Source organism: Hyperolius riggenbachi, chromosome 5, assembly GCF_040937935.1.
Source record: "Hyperolius riggenbachi isolate aHypRig1 chromosome 5, aHypRig1.pri, whole genome shotgun sequence".
Lineage (NCBI taxonomy): Eukaryota > Metazoa > Chordata > Amphibia > Anura > Hyperoliidae > Hyperolius > Hyperolius riggenbachi.
The window spans coordinates 222,655,318-222,681,424 of record NC_090650.1 but is presented as its reverse complement, the minus strand read 5'-3'; the positions used below and the strand labels follow the sequence as shown (position 1 = coordinate 222,681,424).

The 26,107-nt window shown below is 39.5% G+C and overlaps 1 protein-coding gene across 3 annotated transcripts in view; it reads right to left on the bottom strand.

Moving 5' to 3' along the window:
* The window catches only part of LOC137518608 (dynein axonemal heavy chain 5-like), a 553,928-nt gene that overhangs the window by 446,712 nt on the left and 81,109 nt on the right, over window positions 1–26,107 (bottom strand). For all 3 annotated transcript variants that reach the window (XM_068236692.1, XM_068236695.1, XM_068236693.1), the window contains exons 16-22: window positions 22,194–22,289; window positions 18,947–19,120; window positions 18,370–18,459; window positions 16,452–16,607; window positions 13,347–13,486; window positions 3,139–3,290; window positions 120–327 (exon numbers count right to left, since the gene is read on the bottom strand). In XM_068236692.1, the coding sequence (XP_068092793.1) occupies window positions 120–327; window positions 3,139–3,290; window positions 13,347–13,486; window positions 16,452–16,607; window positions 18,370–18,459; window positions 18,947–19,120; window positions 22,194–22,289 (1,016 nt within the window). The remainder of the gene's footprint in view (window positions 1–119; window positions 328–3,138; window positions 3,291–13,346; window positions 13,487–16,451; window positions 16,608–18,369; window positions 18,460–18,946; window positions 19,121–22,193; window positions 22,290–26,107) is intronic.

Here is a 26,107-nt window from a genome sequence, read left to right as displayed (position 1 = left end):
CTCTGCTATCTTCTACGATCTACAACTGTTAGAAGAGCTACTTTTAAAGCTTTGTGTAGGAAAACAAAAACATCTTTTAAGTAAATGTATTTAGAAAGCAGCAGCATAAAAAAACTTACATAGCCAGTGTCTCAGCAGCTGCTGCAATAACTTTTTCTGTCCTCTCTAAGAAGGCTGGTACAGTAACTGCATCATCTTCAGGCAAATCCACCAGTGCAGTCTCAGAAATGTCCAATAATAATTTTTCAATTCGGCACTCCAAGATGTCAGAGGCCTCCTTACAGATTTGCTCTACATCCCTCAGTGAACTGTAAACATTTGCAATATCTGAAATGAAAAGAAGAAATATCAGCTTAAACTGATTAAATGTTATGATTCATTGCAGAAGTGCCCAGAAAGGCAAATACCACAGCCAATTAACACTGAGGCATGAATATTACCTAGGAGCATCCCAAACATGTACAAAGCTCCATACACTTGATAGTCTGGTCAGCTCTAAGGCCTCTTTCACATTAACAACGCGTGCAGGAGTTGTTCTCCTGCACGCGTTGATAGGCTGCGGCGCGTCATCGGAAATCTGCAGTGCGACGCTGAGTAGCAGCGGTAGTAATTAATTAACCCGATGGGGAAACGCCGATTCCCGACGATAAAATGCTCCCAGGTGCGTCGTACCGCAACGCATCGAAACGCAGCACCTGGTGTGAAAGGTAAAATGAAAGTCTATGGACTTTCATTTTACCTTGGTCAACGCAAAGGTTCGACTTTGCGTTGAAACGCTGAAAAAGGGCTGTAGTGTGAAAGAGCCCTAATGGCTGAGATCAGCTGTTTTGGAATAACATGTACCGCAAGAAAGATCCTGCATAGTCACAATAAAGAAAAACTTCTTAGAGACAATCCCAATCCACTGGGCCAGATTTTCGAGAACAAACAACTGGGTATTGTGTCCAGTCCATGGCAATATGCACTGCAGGGAATGGAGAAACAAAGTTGCTTATAAGCCCCATTTCAGTAGACATTTGTCTGCATTGTATGTGGGCTTAACAACAAATGATTGGTTAGTCATAGTCTGCTACAATCTGCAGTCCAAATTTTCAAGTCTCTAACAACTTTATGTCTCAATGAAATCAAAGTGAAAAACCGTAAAAAGGGAATCCCCCATTAGTGGCTATTAGCGGTAAGTGCAGTAACAGGGATTAAAATATATGTAATGGTACTCATAAAGGCAATTACTAGGTTAGGTACATAAATAAAAAACCGCATGTCTTACGTCAGGTATTGATCACTTTAGGTTTCAGTCAGAATCACAATCCAAAATGTCCAGACTAAGAAGAATCGGTAATTTCAATGCATGTAAGGCAGGGGGGGAAGGGTGAAGGGGGAGGAGGTACCCAATATAAAAATATAAAAATAAAAGTTAAAAAAGAGAAAAATGAAGAGTAAGTAGGAATGTATCTCCCGAAGAGGACAACAAATTAGTGAATGATTTGTTATTAAAGCACCTACAATGCATTTTGAGAGTACCATCTTATGTCTTCTTCAGGTAAAGTGCCTACTGGTGAGCAAGTGGAGACCTTACCTGAAGCAGTGGGTTGATGGACACAAAACACAATGTTGTTGTTTAAGTAAAGTATTATTCACTAATTATTTGTTGTCCTTGGCTTACTAGTACAAGTGAATGGGTTTGGTTGGACGGAGGAGGAATGAAAGAGGAACATGCAGACAGTCTTATCAGCAATGGATACTGGACATGTCTGATCGACCTTTTCCCATGAAAACAGTCAACTAAAGAGTATTTGCTACTTCAACCTCCAGCTTTCTCCTTTGTGCCTCATAAATTAACTGCCTCATGGGGATTTGTCTTCATGTTTTCTTACTGTAGTTTTATTCAATAACACCTAATATCTACACGAGTTGCCTGCATACTGCACTACTGAACTTTTTCAAGTTTTTTTCTGCAGATGTTTTGCATAAATTAAAGCACCTTCAAAATAATGGTTTGGATGTACAAGCAGACCTCTACTTACAACTAAGCAGGTTCCTTTCCTTTCTTAGGTCTATCTGGACGGATATATCTGTCTAGATAGCCTGCCCTGTTGCAGCTGAGCCGGGCGTGCTACCGCGGGCACTCCCGCCGCCTTCCGCTGCCCCAGAGATCAATGAATGGGAACACAGTTCCCATTCATTGATCTATGTCTCCGTACGAAAAGCCAACGGCTTCTCTGAAAAGCCGCGATTTTTCTGAGTATCAGGGCATCCCTTCAGTTCCTGTAAGCGAGAGCTCTCACTTACAGAATGGAAAACCCAAAAATGACAGTGGCCATCTTGTGGCCAAATAGTAAAACTACATCTACATACATTTAAAAAAAAAATATACACAATCAATTACATTTAAAATTACCTGTATATCTCCCCACTCCAAAAAATAAAATTACAATAAAAAAACTAAAAACAAATAGTTACCTAAGGGGCTGAACTTTTTTAATATACATGTCAAGAGAGTATATTAGTATAATTTTTTAAATTATAATCTTGTAAATAGTGATGGAGCAAAACTGAAAAAAATGCACCTTTATTTTCCAAATAAAATATTGACGCCATACATTGTTATTGTTATATAATTTAAATGGTGTAATAACCGGGACAAATGGGCAAATAAAACAAGTGGGTTTTAATTATGGTAGCATGTATTATTTTAAAGCTATAATGGCTAAAAACTGAGAAATAATTATTTTTCCATTTTTTCTTAATATTCCCGTTAAAATTCATTTAGAAAAAAATAATTCTTAGCAAAATGTACCACCCAAAAAAAGCCTAATTGGTGGTGGAAAAAACAAGATATAGATCAATTAATTGTGATAAGTAGTGATAAAGTTATTGGCCAATGAATGGGAAGTGGAAGTTGCTCAGATGCATAAGGTGAAACAACACTGAAGGCTGAAGTGGTTAAACAACAAAACAGTAGATTTTGTACAAAGAGACAACTTTGTTTGTATCTCTGAAAATTGTAATACAAGTCATTTGAAGGTAGTGGACTGTCTGTATAGTGTACATTATAGATTCTTATTTACAAAATGAATGCATGTAGTGCAACAAAATACTGCATAAGTTAGGGAATTTGTATGTTTGAGGTCTACTTACACTTGTCAATGTTCAAGGAAGTCCATGAAAGCTGTGTGAGTCCTGGTGATAGCACCTCCTCAATTTGAGTGATAAAAGGGGACATTAGTGACTTCAGAAGAACTGGGATTCTGTTAGTAAATGTCTGATAATCCATAAGCATATCTTGCAGCCTGAAAGAAATGTGATTTATTTTACACTAAAGCTTTTTAAATAGGAATGGTAATTAAAGTCAATTTAAAGGGGCACTATGGCGAAAAATTGTAAAATGTAAAATATGTGCATACATAAACAAATAAGAAGTACATTTTGTCCAGAGTAAAATGAGCCATAAATTACTTTTCTCCAATATTGCTGTCACTTACAGTAGGTATGCAAAAAAGAAGAAAAGTGGAAGGCACTGTAATGCAAAAGGGTACCTTTAATCAGCGGTGCACAGACATCGGGTTATGCAGTGGGGGTGACCAGGCCTGACAGCCATAAGTTTCCTCAGAGGCCACTAAAGGGGACACTTTTTATGACAAGTTTGGAATGTGTAAGTTTTAAATGGGACAATGAAAGGATAGTTCTAGTAATACTAAATTTCTCCTGGCAATATTGATAAGTATGAGGTCACAATTTACATACCACTGAGATAAACAGTGTATTGTCGCTGGTTGAAAGTTACTTCTTATTTTTCTATGTGTGCACCTATTTTACATTTTAAAATTTTTCGCCATAGTGCTCCTTTAAGTTTAAAAAGAGCTCTCATCTTTCAACCAGCGACAATACACTGTTTATCTCAGTGTTATGTAAATTGTGACCTCATACTTATCAATATTGCCAGGAGAAATTTAGTATTACTAGAACTATCCTTTCATTGTCCCATTTAAAACTTTCACATTCCAAACTTGTCATAAAATGCACTGGCATTATCCAAGCTTATAATAAAAGGACATTTTGGTCTACGGAGCAGTGTCATAGCAGCTAGCTTTATCTATGATCGGCTTAAAGTCTCATGCACATGCTAAATAAAAACTAGCATAAGTACAGGTGTCCCCTGCGCATCTTTAAACATCTGGGCACATCTGCTTGCAATCATTACATCTGGCTGTAGTAATAGTAAGCAGACAGGCAATGCTGCATGTATTCTGTATGGAACACATGTAAACAATATCACTGTAACCACAAATATACTGTATTTATACAATATTTTAGTCTTCATTTTGAGCCTCCCTCCCCCCCCCCCCCCCTTTACAAAACAAAAAAACACAAATCCCTGGATATAAAATACATTTTATTAATGTCCCCTAATCCATTTCAGAGACTTCATCTATATACTTTTTTTTCATCCAGACAGACCGCTCACAGGGTACCCACCCTGATGCTGAAAGCCACCCAGATTGCTCAGCTTAGCATAGAGGAGACACAACTTTTTTTTACCAGATGTTTCCAACGAGTACTGTAAATAAGTTGCCAGGTAAAATCCCTAAAAGAATCTAAGCCTTTATTTAAAATACCCCTGACCCGGACCCCCAACACACCCTATATACTTTTAGTACGGTTTTATTACTGGTGTCACAGCGCCATCCTCCCCCCTCCAGCACCCCTCATGGCCCCCATTCTGCTCAGTCATAATCTTCGACTGAGCAGAATGTCGATTGTGGGAGGGGATGAAGTGGCAGTTTTTCCTTCTCTCTGCCCGTCCTTAACTCTGCCCCCTCCACTCACTGCTTTAGTTCCTGAAATGAGTCACTGCACAAAGCTGCACAAAGGGGAGCGGCGCACAGGGGAGCTGTGCTGTGTGTGAAGATTACAATTGAGCAGAATGGGGACCACAGGAGGGCGTAGGACCAATAATAAAACAGCATTAAAAGTATATGGAGGGGGGGGGGGCTGGGTCAGGGGTACTTTACCTGGATTTTTCTAAAAACCAAACTGCTACACACTGTGCATCCGTACAGCTACAGAAGAAACTGTGCTTCCCAGACATTTCCATGCCTGGCTTCAGGACATTTTTTACAAATAAATATTCATTGCAATGGAGCCAGTCACGATTCCTGATATGGAAAGAGCCATGGTAGTTCATGGTTCTCTACACATCATGGCTCATTGTGTACAGCCAGCCTAAGATTATATATAGTAATCATTTATCAACTGATACCAGAAAGAAACACATCACACATTACACAACACATTACTTTATTCCAGCTATTCAGACATTTTAAGTCTATTTATACTACTGCATACTGACCCATGGCTATAACAGTCATGTAAATTGGCACTGACAAAACAAGCCAAGACATTTCATCTCCATTCTAATTACAGCTTTACCCCAGCTTCAGACACTGAGCTCCTGTTCTGCTGTCACTAGCAGAGAGGCTTTTTCTAGCTTTAGCCCAGTTGCGCAAAACACAGACCTGATTTTTATACTCAATTAACATCAAGCCAGAGTCCTGTGCTGACTGCCCAAAGCCTCGCTCTGTGAGCTTGTTACTTCTCAAAAGACCAAAAGAAAAAAAGAACGCTGCTCTACCAGTTTCCTCTCCTAACAAGAGTCTCCAAAGCTGCAATTGGATTTGACGGATTCACAGACAGTGTTGTGCTCCTGGCTACCTGTCAACTGCTGGAACAAGCCGGCTTCTCCAGATGAGATGTCACTGTGCTGTCCCCTGTGAGGGCCAGCAGAGGAGCACAGCACTGTTCCGTCTAGTGACCTGAAATTAATTGCAACTCTTAGGGATGCTGTTTTTTCCTTTAATAATATTTGCAAACCTGGTAAGTACAGGTCAGAGTTTTTTTTACTCAAAGTCTGCATCTTTCTTACCCTTCATTGCTCATGTCAAGTATAATCTACATCAAATGGTGTCTAGTGCATCACTGAGATCAGAAGCTCAGCTTTCTGTTTTGCATGAAGCTGTGGAGTCGTTTTATGCTGAATCATAAGTATACTAAACCGTTATAATAAAATGGGCCACTTTCAATGTGTAAAATATACACGGCAGACAGGACTCAGCTATCATTTTCATTTCATATTTAACTGAAAATCATCCATTTTCCTTAAAGCGAGCTTTCAATGCATTCAGGGCATCAACTAAATGTAACACTATAATGATTATTTATTTATATAGGGCCAGCATCTTCCATGGTGCTGTACACAGTGCAATAAAGTACAATTGGCACATCCAGCAATACAAGTCCAGATACATACATAGCTGATGTGTGGTTTGAGACATCACCAATATTGGTGCATATTCACTTAATAAATACATCAGTATAAGAAACACTAGGAGGAGGTCCCTGCACTTGTGAGCTTACAATCTAACATTATCTGCATCTTGTAGCAGCAGATAAGCTTACTGCAGTGTTTTTAACTGGTCATTTTTCTTTTTTTTGCCCACATGAGAATACCCATCTTGATAATGATGTCAGCACTATGCACAACACAGAAAGAAGACACAGGCCCATATGCAATTAACTTTTTCTCCTAAGCTACAGTGGGATGCGAAAGTTTGGGCAACCTTGTTAATTGTCATGATTTTCCTGTATAAATCATTGGTTGTTACATAAAAATGTCAGTTAAATATATCATATAGGAGACACACACAGTGATATTTGAGATGTGAAATGTAGTTTATTGGATTTAAAGAAAGTGTGCAATAATTGTTTAAACAAAATTAGGCAGGTGAATAAATGTGGGCACCAAAAAAAAAAGTAAAGAAATCAATATTTAATAGATCCTTCTTTTGCAGAAAGTAAAGCCTCTAAATGCTTCCAGTAGGTTCCAATGAGAGTCTGGATTCTGGTTGAAAATATTTCGGACCATTCCTCTTTACAAAACATCTCTAGTTCATTCAAGTTTGATGGCTTCCGAGCATGGACAGCTCTCTTTAACTCACACCAAAGATTTTCAATTATATTCAGGTCTGGGGACTGAGATGGCCATTCCAGAACGTTGTATTTGTTCCTCTGCATGTATGCCTTGGTGGATTTTGAGCAGTGTTTAGGATCATTGTTTTGTTGAAAGATCCAGTCCCAGTGCAGCTTCAGCTTTGTCACCGATTCCTGGACATTGGTCTGCAGAATCCGCAGAATCCGCTGATACTGAGTGGAATCCATGCGTCACTCAACTTTGACAAGATTCCCAGTCCCTGCACTGGCCACACAGCCCCACAGCATGAAGGAACCACCACCAAATTTTACTGTAGGTAGCAGATGTTTTTCTTGGAATGCTGTGTTCTTTTTACTCCATGCATAATGCCCAAATAACTCAATTTTAGTTTCATCAGTCCACACCTTATTCCAAAATAAAGCTGACTTGTCCAAATGTGCTTTTGCATACCTCAAGTGGCTCTGTTTGTGCTGTGGCCGGAGAAAAGGCTTCCTCTGCATCACTTTCGCATACAGCATCTCCTTGTATAAAAAGCGCCAAATGGTTGAACGATGCAGAGTGACTCCATCTGCAGCAAGATGATGTTGTAGGTCTTTGGTGCTGGTCTGTGGGTTTACTCTGACTGTTCTCACCATTCATTGCTTCTGTCTATCCGAGATTTTTCTTGGTCGCCACATCGACTATTAAATTGAACTGAGCCTGTGGTCTTCCATCTCCTCAATATTTTCCTAACCGTGGAAACAGACAGCTGAAATCTCTGAGACAGCTTTCTGCATCAGTCCCCTAAACCATGATGGTGAACAATCTTTGTCTTCAGGTCATTAGAGAGTTGTTTTAATACCCCCATGTTGTTGCTCTTCAGAGAAAATTAAAAGAGGAGGGAAACTTACAAATGACCCCCTTAAATACTCTTTCTCATAACTGGATTCACCTGTGTATGTAGGTCAAGGGTCACTGAGCTTACTAAACTAATTTGAGTTCCAATAATTAGTTCTAAAGGTTTTGGAATCAATAAAATGACAACAGTGCCCACATTTATGCATCTGCCTAATTTTATTTAAACAATTATTGCACACTTTCTGTAAATCCAATAGAAAAACAAAAGTTTGCTTTCCTAAAACAGAAAGAATTTGCGATAATTCAGGTTGGAGTGAGCTCGAGATGTCTCCCAGGCACCACTGCTGAATATATGCAAATTAACCATTGTACCCTTAGAAGCTAAACACACCTCCAGAACCGCTGGAATGCAATGATGTGTCAGCTTGTTAATATGTACAGAGCCATAATAATCCAACATGCATACAGACTGTTTCGGATTGTTTGATCCTCATCAGTGCATGGCATGGATTAATTTGGCTCTATGGAGTAGGGCTTGTAAATCCGAGAGGCACAGACTAACCAGCAAGCTCATGGTGACCCAGAACTCATTGGGGTGTGTAAGGGACTACAATGGTCCTAAAAGCCCCCTTACTAAGATGTTAAGAAAAACAAAAGTTTGCTTTCCTAAAACAGAAAGAATTTGCGATAATTCAGGTTGGAGTGAGCTCGAGATGTCTCCCAGGCACCACTGCTGAATATATGAAAATTAACCATTGTACCCTTAGAAGCTAAACACACCTCCAGAACCGCTGGAATGCAATGATGTGTCAGCTTGTTAATATGTACAGAGCCATAATAATCCAACATGCATACAGACTGTTTCGGATTGTTTGATCCTCATCAGTGCATGGCATGGATTAATTTGGCTCTATGGAGTAGGGCTTGTAAATCCGAGAGGCACAGACTAACCAGCAAGCTCATGGTGACCCAGAACTCATTGGGGTGTGTAAGGGACTACAATGGTCCTAAAAGCCCCCTTACTAAGATGTTAAGAAAAACAAAAGTTTGCTTTCCTAAAACAGAAAGAATTTGCGATAATTCAGGTTGGAGTGAGCTCGAGATGTCTCCCAGACACCACTGCTGAATATATGCAAATTAACCATTGTACCCTTAGAAGCTAAACACACCTCCAGAACCGCTGGAATGCAATGATGTGTCAGCTTGTTAATATGTACAGAGCCATAATAATCCAACATGCATACAGACTGTTTCGGATTGTTTGATCCTCATCAGTGCATGGCATGGATTAATTTGGCTCTATGGAGTAGGGCTTGTAAATCCGAGAGGCACAGACTAACCAGCAAGCTCATGGTGACCCAGAACTCATTGGGGTGTGTAAGGGACTACAATGTAAGGGACATTGTAGTCCCTTACACACCCCAATGAGTTCTGGGTCACCATGAGCTTGCTGGTTAGTCTGTGCCTCTCGGATTTACAAGCCCTACTCCATAGAGCCAAATTAATCCATGCCATGCACTGATGAGGATCAAACAATCCGAAACAGTCTGTATGCATGTTGGATTATTATGGCTCTGTACATATTAACAAGCTGACACATCATTGCATTCCAGCGGTTCTGGAGGTGTGTTTAGCTTCTAAGGGTACAATGGTTAATTTGCATATATTCAGCAGTGGTGCCTGGGAGACATCTCGAGCTCACTCCAACCTGAATTATCGCAAATTCTTTCTGTTTTAGGAAAGCAAACTTTTGTTTTTTTAACATCTTAGTAAGGGGGCTTTTAGGACCATTGTAGTCCCTTACACACCCCAATGAGTTCTGGGTCACCATGAGCTTGCTGGTTAGTCTGTGCCTCTCGGATTTACAAGCCCTACTCCATAGAGCCAAATTAATCCATGCCATGCACTGATGAGGATCAAACAATCCGAAACAGTCTGTATGCATGTTGGATTATTATGGCTCTGTACATATTAACAAGCTGACACATCATTGCATTCCAGCGGTTCTGGAGGTGTGTTTAGCTTCTAAGGGTACAATGGTTAATTTGCATATATTCAGCAGTGGTGCCTGGGAGACATCTCGAGCTCACTCCAACCTGAATTATCGCAAATTCTTTCTGTTTTAGGAAAGCAAACTTTTGTTTTTCTTAACATCTTAGTAAGGGGGCTTTTAGGACCATTGTAGTCCCTTACACACCCCAATGAGTTCTGGGTCACCATGAGCTTGCTGATTAGTCTGTGCCTCTCGGATTTACAAGCCCTACTCCATAGAGCCAAATTAATCCATGCCATGCACTGATGAGGATCAAACAATCGAAACAGTCTGTATGCATGTTGGATTATTATGGCTCTGTACATATTAACAAGCTGACACATCATTGCATTCCAGCGGTTCTGGAGGTGTGTTTAGCTTCTAAGGGTACAATGGTTAATTTGCATATATTCAGCAGTGGTGCCTGGGAGACATTTCGAGCTCACTCCAACCTGAATTATCGCAAATTCTTTCTGTTTTAGGAAAGCAAACTTTTGTTTTTCTTAACATCTTAGTAAGGGGGCTTTTAGGACCATTGTAGTCCCTTACACACCCCAATGAGTTCTGGGTCACCATGAGCTTGCTGGTTAGTCTGTGCCTGTAAATCCAATAAACTTCATTTTATTTCTCAAATATCTCTGTGTGTGTCTCCTATACAATATATTTAACTGACTTTTTTATCGTAAAAACCAACGATTTCTACAGGAAAATCATGATTAACAAGGTTGCCCAAACTTTCGCATCCCACTGTATAATGGCTAAACACTGTTATACAGCTTTGAATTCATCAATGTAGTTATGTATACGTGAAAGTAGCATAGTACAATTACTCATAAACATTCAAGTCATAAACAATGACAACTGCTTCTAGTTTTAGTCTGCCAATGCCTCGATTTCTGATGTTATAATAGTTTTATGTCATTGCCTTTAGTAAATCCAACTCCGAAAAGAAAAATAATTAAGCATATTTTCATTACAGGTAATCAAGTTAGTGATCTTAAAAAAATGATGCAGTCAAATGCATTCATTCCTTTCACAAAGCATTTTTTTCTTTTGATCTTGGAAAACACAAGGAGATGCTAGTAAGTTGTGGTCTTTGATTGAATACTTCCTCTGTTGTTAGAGAAATGACACCTATAAAAGTAAACTCTTAACTTATATGGTTCCAATGGTCATTGCCTAGGTTTGCTGCTTCTGTTTCTGTTATTCAGATCTGAACTATAGGTCCATTTCCATTCACACTGTACGTATTTGTTCTCAAACGTCAAGAAAGAACACTCTGATGGGGACACTATCAGAAAATGACAAAACTAAAGATCTGAAGCCAGATCTTCTATTAATTTCCCCTCAGATGTTTTATCAAGCAAAATACAACTGGTAGCCTAAAGGAGAACTTTCAATTCAGATCTGAAAAACACAAGCTGTAATTAGCCAACACAATGACATGTGAAATCAAATCAGTTAATAGTACGTCTTTTTAGAAGTGTAAAGCCTTGTACACAATCAGGAGGTACAGTATGTCATGGGCAGGAATCAGGACCAGATCCCTTGGGCGACATTGCAGGGCCAAGGCTGTACAGGCTAGCGATGTGTTCTGTTGATATGTGGGGGGAGGAGGGCCAAGGGAGAGGAGCAGGAGTGACGTCATGCAGCGGCCCGGGTAAGTGGGGTGGACAATGCTCTTGGCCGAATCAATCCACCAGGATGATCGCTGGTTAAGGCATCGGGGAGCATCAGTGGCTGCTGTGCACATGCTAAATTCTCAGCTGAAGCAGTCGGTATCAGCCGCCTCAACCAAGTTTCATTTAGCGTGTCTACAAGGCTTCAGTCTCAAGGATTGCACCTAGTAGCAAAAGCCCTCTTATTAACACTGTAAAAAGTGTGAACATTTACCTAGTAGTTGATAATTAGAGGAACAGGCACTGAAAAAAAAACATGAGCCCTAGTGACCTGTTTATTATCTGCTCTGTTTTAGTATTTTTGAAGTAGGCGAAAGAAGAGAGAGAGAGAGAGAGAGAGAGAGAGATGTATAGTAGTAGCACAAACATAAGAATAATTACCATGTTTTTCTGAATATAAGACGTACTTTTTCTTCCCCAAAACTGGGGGGAAAAATTGAGTGCGTCTTATATTCCAAATGAACGGTAAAAAGTCATGCAGAGTGTGCAGGGAAGCACTTACTCATCCAGCCGCCGCTAGTTCACCATCTACCCCAGCGACCCCCTTCTGCATGAAGTCGGCCCCCTCCAGGCAGCTGCCCCAGTGATCCTCTTCTGCAAGAAGTCTGGCTCCCTCTTGCAGCGCTTCTCAGCGCATACTTCAAAGTGACCCATAGTGACCGCGAGAATTGCCCAATAGCAGCGGATGCTGTATACAGGAAGTGACTGGTTACTTCATGTATACCGTGGCTGCTGCAATTGGTCGCTATCAGCATGGGTCACTTTGAAGTATGCCACTGAGAAGAGCTGCAAGAGGTAGCCAGACTTTATGCAGAAGGGGATCGCCAGGGCAGCTGCCTGGAGGGGGCCGACTTCATGCAGGAGTAGATCGCCGGGGCAGATGGAAAATGAATGCTGCCTGGAGGGGGCCGATTTCATGCAGGAGAAGAGCGCCTGGGGCAAATGGTAAATAAGCGGCGGCGGTGGAGGGAGGGGGTACTAATTATAGAAGGGACAGGCAAAGGCTACTTATAGTGGGGGGAAGTCAAAGGCTACCTACAGGTGGGATGAGGGGCAAAGGCTACCTACAGGTGGGATGAGGGGCAAAGGCTACCTATACAATAGAGAAAGGCAAAAGCTACCTATACAGTGGGGGAGGGGTAAAGGCTACGTATACAGTGGGGGGTAGGGAAAGGCTACCTATACTAGAGGAAAGGCTAGCTATACTGGTGCTAATGATACCTAAACTAGGAGAAGGGCAATGGCTAACTGAGTGTAGTGTAACTGTGGGTAGCAGGGATTAGTGTAGTGTAGCTTTGAGACAGTTAGGGGGAAAAAATGTCCATAAGACACTCCTGGACCATGGATGCACCAGGTTTTAGTTTTTTTTCCCCTGATTTTTGCCCTCTAAACCCAGGTGCATCCTATAGTCCGGAGCGTCTTATATTCCGAAAAATACGGTATATTTCCTTTCTTCCCTGCTGACTGGCTGAAGAGAAAACAGAGAAGCAGACAAAACTGCATTAGACAGCTTTTTTTTTTTTCCAATGTGTTGTCCTGTCTGAGTACCACAGTTTCCATTGTATCTAAGCTGGTCTGTTCTGTGCAATGTCTCTGAGCTCTATCTGCATGTTTTCATTCAGCTGAGAAACTAAACATACTTTTACCTTTTAAATATGAAATAAAACTTTGGGATTCTAGAAAACTTATATTTAGGAGTAAGATGAACAATACAACTGTTTGTCTCATCAATTTATTTTCAGTTAAGATAGCAGGCAATAAAGATTCATTACTAAGCTGGAGGAAAATAGAAGCATAAACTGCTACTTACTTGATCTGTTGTACTTTAATCTGCTGCTCTCTAGTGGCGATGCTGTGAATGACATTGGGCACATCGAAACCCATTTTGTGCAAATATTTTGTTTCATAAAGTACTTCCAGCACTATAGGATCCAAATTTACAAATAATTCCTACACAAAAAGAAGAATAAGTTTAAACACGCATATTCAGCATAAGTTCTAACATGATAAACATTTAAAATAAAATAAATTACATGGAACCATTATTTCACAGAGCTTATAACTATAAATAACTACTGTAGCTTATAGCAGTCTGTTGTATGTGACACTCAGCAGGCAGACAGGCTTTCAAAGTTATATAAGAGTGAACAGAGGCACCAGCAGGATAAAAGGTACTAAAAAGTTTAAAATTCCTCAGGAGGTGGTGGTGGACTCGCCTCCTTGAAGTAGACAAGATACTGTCAGCTTTTTAACAGGTTTATATATATACTCCAGACAACCATGCAACGCGTTTCGCAGGTATATTCCTGCTTCCTCAGGCAATAACAAATAGGAGTACATGCAGTGCAGTCTCAAGGTCACGATAAGCGCCTTTCAAAGTTGTGCATCAAAAGGCTGCAGTAAATTAAACGAAAACGTACTAGTATAACTTTTTGCTATATGGTACATCTTTCAATAGATGTAATAATAATAATAATAATAATTCCTATATTTGTATAGCACTTTTCTCCGCGTACGTTAAAAAGGGGCGATGGGAAAAAAGGGCGCCGGGTTTTTAACGATAAACATGGATTACGTTTAAAAATGTATTTCGTTTAAAAGTAATGGTTTTAAACGTTATAAATCATTAAATAATGTGTATTAAATCGGCAATTGTAAAAACGTTAATCTTTCGTTTAAATAATGAAACGCATAATAACGTTTAAAAAAAAAATTACTAAGTAACCCTCCCTGTACCTACCCCTAACCCCTAGACCCCCCCTGTTGATGCCTAAACCTAAGACCCCCCCTGTTGGTGCCTAAGTAACCCTCCCTGTACCTACCCCTAACCCCTAGACCCCCCTGTTAGTGCCTAAACTTAAGACCCCCCTGTTGGTGCCTAAACCTAAGACCCCCCTGTTGGTGCCTAAACCTAAGACCCCCCTGTTGGTGCCTAAACCTAAGACCCCCCTGTTGGTGCCTAAACCTAAGACCCCCCTGTTAGTGCCTAAACCTAAGACCCCCCTGTTGGTGCCTAAACCTAAGACCCCCTGTTGGTGCCTAAACCTAAGACCCCCCTGTTGGTGCCTAAACCTAAGACCCCCCTGTTGGTGCCTAAACCTAAGACCCCCCTGTAATTGTTTTCGTTTAAAAATAATGTATAAAAAAAAGTAATGTTTTTCGTTTAAAAATAATGTTTGGGAAAAATATTGTACTGGTTTTCGTTTAAAAATAATATTTAAACATGTATAAATCATTAAATAATGTGTAATCATGAGAAACAGTAATAAAACATTAAGTCTCCGGGCGCCGCTTTTAAAACGTTAGTTTTCTCCGGCGCCCTTTTTTCCTACCGGGCGCCCATTAAACGATATTTATTATAGAAGTGAATGGCGGCGCCCGATTTGTCCACTAGCCTCAGGCGCCCGAATTTACTGTTTCCCTTTTCTCCTGCTGGACTGGTGGAGGCAGTCACCAAAGCCCACTCAGTAGGCAGTAGCAGTGTTAGGGAGTCTCGTCTAAGGGCTCTCTCACCTTTTTATGACTTGGAATTTGTTATAAATTTTATTCATCATGTTACTTTTGTCCCTGTAGTTAACAATTCTGTATTTTGTACCGATTCTGTATTTTGTACCGATTCTGTATTTTGTATATTGGTGTATACCATTGTCTGTATTATTATGTGCCCCATGTTTGTTTCTTACCTTGAACAGCACCACAGAATATGTTGGTGCTTTATAAATCATTAATAACAATAGAGATGAGTGGTATGAAAATAGTTATGCATGTCTCACCTGTCTCTGCTTGTTTGTTTTTTTATTTAATTTATTTCTATTATTATAAAAAAAAATTACTGCAAACAGCCTAAAGTGTTAGAGTATCTCAATTTCAAGCAATTGCAGCTTTTTCAATGTTCTTACCGAAAGTGTTAATGCTCATTAGTAACACTAAAAAAATAAATACCAACCACTCAGACTGCTCAGCAAACAAATGAAAACTAAACCATAATTTTCCACAGTAGCCAAACTTAACTGATAACTCTTAACAGATAATTATATTATTGATACATTGCTTATTTTCTGACCTAAAGTTTATGGACAGTAAATAAAGCATGTAAGATATAAATGAAGAAAAAAAGATCCAAACTGAAGCTTGGAGTGTTCTGAATTCTCACAGATTTCTGTAAGCATAATTGGCTTAGATATTGCAAAATGCAAGAGCTCCACTTCTGCTTTAACTGGAAGCAGAGGCACAGCACTCAAAAAATATTGTTTATTATCATTTTAAATGCCAAAAAACCCAGTCTGCCCTGACATCTGCCCCATTGAAAGGGCAGGCGGGGAGGACTAATTACATGGTGGCCGGGGTAAGCAGAGTTAAAGAAAGCATAGCTGCAGGGAAGAACCAGACTTTTCTATGGCAGCTGTATTCAATACGAGAGGGACAAGCCTAGACACAAGTTTTGTGTTAATTTTGAACATAAATTTGCACATGTGCATAAAAGGACTGCCCTCAAAGAGCCACTGGTGTTGGAGTGCCTCCAACACCTATTAGCATTGATAATGGTGCATTGTACAGGGGAGGGAGGAGCCAGGAGGATTTGCTGCTCTCCTCTTTCATGGTTTTCCCAAAACTGAGAGACAATAAGCACTGATAAAATGTTCAGAGTAGACCCTTTTCAGGCTTCACACCTCTGCTGTGGTGAAAGAACTCTTGAAATTGGCAGGGGCTACTTGCCTTAAATGTTAAAGATTTTGCATGTACAGTTAAGTTAATGCACCATGCGATAACTGTGCCAGTAAAACTATGCATGAACAACTTAAAAAAATATGAGATAAGTCAGTGTCAACTCCTAATGCATTACCATATAAATTAAAAATGTAGACTCTGATATTTCTTGCTAGCTGTACATTAAATATTTTGAAATATTAAATACCTTTGTTTCTGGGTGCCTAACCAAAAGAGATGCATGCAGACCAGTTTTGGCCATTTCTGCACATTTGCACCATCCTCTGTAATATAACAACTCAAATTCCACAAGGACTGCAGCCATTTTGTTGTAGCTCCGAATTATCTTTTTCATTTCTTGCCCCTAAAGAAAAAGTCAAAAAATAAATCAGTTGTGATGTACAGTTTTTATCGTATCTTTACTCTACTAAAAAGCAATGAACAAGTTGATAAACTTAAAAAGCATAGATATTAAATCTGTAAAAATAGCCTAATTAGTGATGGCTTTTATGGGCCTTATAAAGACTAGTGCTGAAAGCTTCCAGCTATGGAGAGTTAAATCATATTATGTTCACATTTGCTACTTGGCATGTGGTTCTAGAATATTCCTGTAGCCAAATATTTTATAACATAATGGTTATTTATAATTTATTTTTATACCCATTTGGTTCAAAGATTTTTTTCCTGTATGATTTTACTGCAAACAGTAAACAGTCCCTTAAAGTGGCACACAATTTACCTATTGTACCCTAACACCAATTTTGTGGAAGCCACAATGAAGCAAAGATAGCTGAATTATGCAATGTATTTATTTTTAGAAAACATAGAAAAAGGTCTTAGCTGTAATCTAGCCCTATGCAGATTTTTACATAGAGCAAAACATACAGACTTTGGCCTGGTGCACACCAGAGGAGTTTTTCTGAGCGTTTTGAGTTTTTAAATCTGCTGCTAATGTTATCCTATGTGTCTGTGCACACTGGAGCAATGAGGTTTTGTAAAAAAAAAACATAGCAGTACATTGGGAAGAGCTTTTCAAACCTCTAGCGCTCAAACGCTAGAGGTTTCAAAAGCTCTTCCCAATGTAATGCTATGGTTTTTTTTTACAAAACCTCATTGCTCCAGTGTGCACAGACACATAGGATAACATTAGCAGCAGATTTAAAAACTCAAAACGCTCAGAAAAACTCCTCTGGTGTGCACCAGGCCTTTCTGAATAGTCTCCTTGTTATGTGGCATGCCAAGAGGGAGTATGGGAAAGTTCCAAAAAACAGAAGATATTATTAAGCTTGATTTAAAGCTACTGGTTTGATTACTTTACAACTCACCTAAAGTAAAATCAATTGGTTGTGTTCAGTGTGTTTTGGAAATTTCCCCTGTGCTTTTGTCAGGTATACAGTAAATGTTAAAAAAAAGTAATTTTTAAAAAGGATCCAGCTACACTGTGTCATATCATGGTTGCACATAAGTGGGCAGCGCTTTCAGGCCATTCGCTTAGTAGTAGCAGTAGGGTATTGTAGACAGCATGTATATAGCTACCTGTTCCATCAGTTTGTAACCAAACAGGATTGAAACCCTACGAAAGCTTGCTTACTCTTATTCTTTTAAGTTAGCCAATAAATGGTATCATCCTGATTCAAAACTTCTTGGTCATTAGCTTGCGTCTGTTAATTTATTTGAATTATGTTCCCATAATTCCTGCTAGCACCAATTTAAAAAAATGAAATAAACATGTACATAAATATTGTTATAATACTAGTTGTCACTAGTAGCACCGTATTAGTATAAATTATTTCCATTCTGGGGAGGGGAGGTAGGGACGGCGAAATATCACAACTGACAAGCAACACATAATATTTCAGATCTAACATCAAGACTTCTCCTCTGCAGGATTTAAGAGAGGTCTCTATCATCTGAATAGCAGAATATCAAAATTTAGTTAATATATAAATTATACATTAATGTATCAGTTTAAAAAAAAGGGATATGTTATGATGAATTCAAAGCAAAAGCACTGTATATTAACATACAAGTTATCCATAGATTTTGTATGTTTCATTTTATAAGGGATCTAAACAGGCATTGTTTATGGATTGGCTTTATAGTAACAGCAATAAAAGTATGCAGACCTGTAAAAGTTCCATTTTTGTTTTGAGAAATCTCATCGGCTGGTCAATTTTTCGGTACAGCTGTCGGGCCCACATAATTTTTCCTGTTATCTGCAAATAAAATTTTAAAGAAAAACGTTATATGTCAGTATTTTTAGACTACAATCCAGTATATCAGCACACCGTGTATTCAAAAAAATCACGCTTTTTATTGAGCCATTATATCCACAAAGGTAGCCGACAATTGTTTCGGGGGCCGTGCAGGGTCCCCTTTATCAAGGCGTGTGGTTAGCACACGCCTTAATAAAGGGGGACCCTGCGCGGCCACCGAAACTATTGTCGGCTACCTTTGTGGATATAATGGCTCAATAAAGAGGATGATTTTTTGAATACACGGTGTGCTGATATACTGGATTGTTGTCTTTGTTTGGAGCATAGCCTATGCCACAATATCAAGAACTCGACTCCTGGTGACTGGTGTGCCCACTCACAATCTTTTAAAACAGTATTTTAGACTGACATAACCAAAGTTAAAGATGAATGAGGCTGAATTCCAAATTTATATTCAGTCATTTACTGAAATAATGCATATGCTCACCGGGGGTACATTGCGAGGTGTTGGAGGACTGTCTTTATGCTTCTGGTAAAGTTTTCGCACCATGTCCAAATCACGACTGTACCTCTGTAGAACTACCATATACTTTTCTCCAAAGTCGAGATGGTCTTTCCCAATTCGTTCAAATTTCAGCAAGAGATTTACCATCTGCTCAGTCTAATTGACAACAGAATAAATGTCAACAACATATGAAAACCTTAAACGTTTTAAAGAATCAGAAATCATTAAGCAATAGCAAATACAAGGAAAGTTAAAATATCTCATAATCATTTACAAACCGAATTGTACTCAGAATACTGAAGCAGATTTATTGACATAAGTCCAAGAACAATTGGAGCAGAGCTGGTGTAAAATGAGTGCCAAAGTAGAGCAGTACTCCTTTGCTCCCCCTTTTGCTCCAATTTTCCATGCAGCTGTGTTGCTAAATCTGCCTTAAAATCTCCCAGTGGATCTATGCTGGGAGATTGTGAAGAAGGCCGTTGCTGACCTCATTCTCTAAAAAAATGTTGTTCTCCAGAATGACCGGCTGGTCTGTTTGTTTCAGTACTTTCTGCCCCCCCCCCTCCCCCTCGCATGAAACTAGTTTAGATGCAATTAAACAAAGCAGAGTGTATGCATCCGATTTGCATAATAGTTCTGGGTAAGTGATTCAAAAAGTATTAGAGGAAAAATAACCACCATGAAAGCCAGTAATTTTGCATTTTTAGAAAAAGGTCAGCAGTGGCAGCTCACACAGTCTTTCAGTGTAGGACTAGATGAAATAACATACATAAAAACATTCTACTTTTACTATTAAGAGAAAGAAAAACCTCAATAAAGCATTTGTAAATAAAAGATGATGATTAGCAAATAAATAATTTGTTACTTCTTCCCTGACAAAATTGTAAGTATACTGAGACTCTACATTTATTTGGTTATTTTAACATTATAATAGTCTGACTAATTTCCCAGAAATATTTGCAATGAAATACGGTTGTTCTAAAAATGCTAAATTTATAAAATTTTCTTTTGAAGAGTTGGATATTATATGTACACAAAGATCTGATTTTGATTAACCACTTTCCCCCCGCCCGTACGAATTTCTCCATCCCTTTTTCCATCCTTTAACCCTCAGGGACGGAGAAATCCGTACTTTCCGCGTTACCGCCGCTGTCCGCGCTCCCGCTCGTAAACACGCTGCCCGCCCCTAGTAAACACGCCGCCGCCCGCTCGCCCGGAGATCAATGAACGGGAAAATCCATTTCCGTTAGTTGATCTAAGCCCCGCAATGATCCGCTGCTCTCCGATGAGCAGCGCGATCATTGTGAAAAGATACACACTTACCCAGCCTCCAAGTACTTCCTCCAAGCTTCCGGAAGGACGCTTGGAGGTCGCATTAAAACAAAAAGTTACTGTGGCCATCTTGTGGCCAAATAGTAAAACTACATCCTACACATTTTTCACATACAAATAAATTACTTTTACACAAAAAATTAACTCATTACCTCCCACACTCCCAATTTTTTTTTTTTTTGTAATTAAAAAAAAAATAAAAAAAATGTACAATAAAAAAAAATACATAAGTTACCTTAGGGACTGAACTTTTAAAATATTTATGTCAGGAGGGTACAACACTGTTACTTTATAAACTATGGGCTTGTAATTAGGGATGGACGCAAAACTGAAAAAAATGCACCTTTATTTCCAAATAAAATATTGGCGCCAAACATTGTGATAGGGACATAATTTAAACTGTTTTATAACCGGGACAAAAGGGCAAATACATTTCATGGGTTTTAATTACAGTAGCATGCATTAATTAAAAACTATAATGGCCGAAAACTGAAAAATAATTATTTTTTTTCCCAGATTTTTCCTATTTTCCCATTAAAACACATTTAGAATAAAATAATTCTTGGCATAATGTCCCACCTAAAGAAAGCCTAATTAGTGGTGGAAAAAACAAGATATAGATCGTTTAATTGTGATAAGTAATGATAAAGTTATAGACGAATGAATGGAAGGAGCGCTGAAAGGTGAAAATTGCTCTGGTGGTCAGTAAACCCCCTCAGTGGTGAAGTGGTTAAAGGAGTATACGAAAATAGGAATATTATAAAAAAAATTCAAAAAAATTATTTTGTTGGATTGAGCCTCATAAACTCAAACTGCAATTAAATGACCTCAGATTGAATGCTACATTCTAGTATGACCTAGGATGTAAATCGGGGTTGCTGGATCAGAGCATGTACTGGAAAGGGGGAAGAGGACTGAGATTGGCCATTCTCAAACCAGGTGGAGGCAAGGGATATTAACTGTTGACAGCCTACTGGCAACTAGGATGCTTCAGGTTATGTGTTACAAAAAACTAGGGCTCAATTGTAAACAAGCCAAATGTATTGCTTTTTTTTTGTACACTTTCTACAAAAAAAAATTACTGACTTTCAGGGCTGGAACCCACAGGAGCGCTTTTGGCAGCGTTTTGGCAGCACTGCGATACGCTAGCAGTTTGCCAAAACGCTGGGCTAATGTTAATGGATGGGGCAACTTCCACAGGAGCGTTTGCGTTTCTCAGAAACGCAAACGCAGGACCTGCAGCATTTTGGGAGCGTTAGCGCTTCAATGTAAAGTATTGAACCGCTAGCGGAAACGCTCAGCAAAACCTAAACTGAGCGGTTTTGCTAGCGTTTTGCGGTTCAGCACACTGTAACAAAATGAAAAATAATTCACAGGACCAATCAGGATAAAAACGCAAAACGCAAAACGCTACGCACCCGCTGGGCAAAAAAATACAATGTTGCAAAACATGACCAAAACCGCACATGAATCCGCTTGCAAACCGCTCAGACAAAACGCTAGCGGTTGCGTTTGCTGATTTCAGTGGGTTCCAGGCCTCACAGTGGTTTGCCATCTTATCGATGGTTTTCATACCATTAGGAGTATGGCAACTTCTGATCCCTTCTCTCTCTTTCCCTGACCTGGGAAAGAGGATGCAAGGAGGTTTAACGCAGGAAAGATCCTGCACTGAGATGCTGTGAATGAGGACATCTCTCCCCAATATATCTAAAAATCAATAGTTAGCTAGACTGTGTCAGATCTACTTTGTCTGAGCCATCAGCCACAGCCATGGAGATTAGATAAGAGGCGTCACAGTGCTCCAATGCTTCAGCATGAAAAGACTACCCTACCAGAATGTACTGTGTACCATGCGGCTCCCCAACACAAACGCTATAGTGAGACAGATCATACTTACAGTCAAAGGTTTTTCAAACCAAGAATCCACAAATGCTTGAAGTGACTGGTAAAGACCTTCAATTTGATTCTTGAATTCCATATAGTCCTTATCAAACTGTAATTAAAAACAGAAAATAAAAATGTCACCTTATGTTTATATGTATTATTTTACCAAATTATCTTGTATTTTAATATCTTTATTACTTTTAGAATAAAAAATGTTATCTCACTGATAGCCAGTTTAATAAAACCACAGCAAGGCAACACTCATAACAGTAAATATGGGAATGTGGATAAGGAAACTTCTTCCTCCTCCACTACTCACCACCACTGCTCCATAAGTAAGGATGTTGCTGGCTTTCAAAGAATCACTATGAACTAATGATAGGTGTAAATGTTATAGACTAAGTAAAGCATCAGTCTAAAGGTTGGGTGTACTGGCTTCTATTTCCACTACTGCTCACCCATTTTTATTCCCTCGTCCTTACTTTACTACTCTTTACTCAATTTTCTTCATATGTAAGCTACGCACACACAGTAGATTTTAATAGGACAAAACAACTCATTCACAACAGAAATATAAAGCACAGCAGCTGGACAGTGTGTGTGTGTGTGTGTGTGTGTGTGTGCGTGCGTGCGTGCGTGCGTGCGTGCGTGTGTGCGTGTGTGTGTCATTCTGAAATTGCCATCTGAATCAATCTCTAAAAATCATATCAGGCAACAGATTGTTTATTTGTGTACATTAATTGTCTAATTAATCACACTTAAGTGGTTTTAAAGACTGTAGTGAGACAAAAATGCAGATAAAGTAGTGGTGCAAAAAAATCATGTCCACAGAAAAACATTAACTGTTAACCATAAAGTTAATCAATCAAGACAATGAATTATAAAACCTGACTCAAAAGTTAGCTATTGCCCAGAGTAGCTCGTCAGAATATTTATTTAGTTGAACAGCTTAATCCTGCTCCAGGCTGGTTGCTCTGGGCAACTGCTCTAGTATTCTTTGTACCATTATTAAGCAATTAACAGCTTCTCTGCACACTTGGACTAGTAAATTTAGTTTCAACAAGCTTATTTTGCAAAGCCAAGAGAAACAGTACAAAATGTGCAATAAACTCATGATCAGTTGAAAAAACGCAACATTTGCAAAGTGCACATAATGAAATACATAAAGGAGATAGAAAAAGAAAGAAAAAAGTAACAAAAGAAAATAAATTTAATAAAAATAATAATAATTGCAGTATTAGTATAGCGCCTTTCTCCTGTCGGACTCAAAGCACTTGCGAGGCAGCCACTAGAGCGCACTCAGTAGGCAGTAGCAGTGTTAGGGAGACTTGCCCAAGAAACTCCTTACTGAAATAGGTGCTGGCTTACTGAACAGGCAGAGCCAAGATTCGAACCCTGGTCTCCCATGTCAGAGGCAGAGCCCTTAACCATTACACTATCCTTTAAACAACAAATTGAAAAATAAAGGATGTATGCTACCACCGGAGATAAATAGCCAGAAGCAAAAACACAGCACACTTAGTATAAGCCAATGGAATGCCATGTCATCTCAGTAAAGAAGACACATATTTGAAACATAAGAGAGTCAGAAAAAAAGCCAAATAGGACAACTCAATATTATCAGCGTGATCAACCCAAGCATCCCAGGTTTTGGAAAACAGCAACATGCGGTCCTCAACCAATGCGATCATTCTTTCGTAAATCATAAGACGAGGGACTTGGGAGACCACGGTATTCAATTCAAGGACAGGGGATTTCCAGTTAGAAGCCAGGTAAGATTGAGCCGAGTTGGCAATATGTTGAACAAGGCGATGGGTAGGATGTTTCATATTATATGGCTTATCACCTAATAGTAAAATAGCAAGGCTAAGAGGCAATGTTCTGTTAATTACCTGGGAGATCAAGGAATTAATCTGACCCCAAAATGTAGAAACTACTGGGCAGTCCCACCCACATTGCTCCACAACTCCTAAAACACAGACCTGAGCATTGAGGGTAGATATGATTGAGTCAGATAAGCTTGATGGAGGATTTGGGGGTTGGTCTCAAGAAGAGAATAATAACTACCCTTCAAAAGGGTCTCAAAACAATGACCCCTTTTGGCCGAGGAGATCTGAAGACCTAGATTTGCTTGCCACTTGGACTAGTAAATTTGATGGCATGATAGTGTAAATAAATCTTTTTCCTATGGAAGGTCAGCTGAATAGCAACTGTCTGTCACTTCCCATTAGAATACTTCTCAGCTGACATGCTTAACATTTATAAAGATAAGCAATTATTATCAATGATTTCTTTAGCACTTCATAAAATAAAAGATGAATGTGCCCCAGGTGCCTTAAAGTAGCCTTGACCGGTCCTTAAAAATTGCAGACAGCATTAACAATTTAAAGAAAATGTACACATGCAAACTGCAGAAAAGTTGGCTTCATTTGTTCCTAAATCAGAAACTGACAGCAATATTGGTGTTTATTTCATACACCCCCCTCCCCTATACACACGCTTCTGTAGATGCTGGATTCCAAAAGAAAACTCTGCTGCCATTTTACAACCTTCACTACAGACATCCGGCCCACATGACAACTTGTAAGTTCATAATTAATTACAGATTTGCCCCTGAAGAATTCTGCAATTTCCCAAGCTATTTGCAGTTTAAAAGTGCTTCCCGATAACAGTCATCTGCAGACTATACTGTACTGTGCATATGCTACACATTGATCAGCCATACCATTACAGGGGCAAACGCAAGATTTTTAAGGGGGGGTTCCTGAAAGGTCCAGAAGCACGTATGTCCCCGAGTGCTTCCGAATACAGGTGGCTCCATACTGCCCATGCACAAAAGTGCGCTGGCGTATTACGGAGCTGCCTATCTTTGGAAGTACTCAAGGACACGAGTGTTTCTGAGGGCTTCTGGTAGCAGCAAATTTGAACAGGGGACAGGAACAACTCCCCGAGAGAGGAACGGGAGATAGACTTAGTTTGGACAATTCAGTGGAATATGCCACATAGTGTGACATAGCGCAAGCGATACCCATATGATGCAGGGATATATGCATCTGCGGAAGATGGCGGCGCTATATAAATACTAAATAATAATATTTTGCCTCGCCAGGATTGCACTTTTATTTAGCTTTCCTGTATGACAAGAACACACAGCCAGCTCTAGGGGAAGAGGGAAACAAAGGTGAATGAAGGAGGCTGGTGCACACCAAGAGTGCTTCTGAGCATTTTTCAAATCAACAGTGATTTGAAAAGTGCTTGGCTAATGTTACCCTATGAGGGTGTTCCCACAGCAGCGTTGTGATTTTTTCAAAATCGCAGGTATACTGCATGTAGCATGTTTTGAGCAATTCATTCAAAAATCGCTCTGAAAATCACTTCACAAAATCACACTCACAAATTGCTAGCGATTGCTATTGTCATTTTGGCGTTGCACTAGCTCAGAGAGAGGAGTGGAGAAATTAAGAATAGCCTGAGATGGAGCAGAGAACTTATCTGTATTGCAGTCCCACATCACACAGGCTACTTGCCTGTAATCGGACTCCTGTCCCTGTCAGTCTCTCACACAAGTCAGAAAGAAGCCCTCCTGGAGTCTAGGGACTGTCAAAAACTTTTCAGCTTGTTAAACACATTATCCACACATGCAGTCATTATAACAATGGGGAGAGACCAGACAGATGTTTGCCCACAGACCCTGAGTCCAGGCAAGCTCTGCATCATGCTGTGCATATTTACCAGCTTGCCTGCACTCTAATTTCATCATGTCTGACACTTCTGTGCTGTGGAGAGTCCAGGACTCCATAATCAACATTCTCTCACTGCAGGCTGCATCTTCTTGTGAGGGAAGCTCGGCTGCCTCTCTCATTCTATTAGCTGGAGGGAGGCACCAGAAGTAAGAAGGGAGGGAGATTGAGGCTGTTTATATTATGC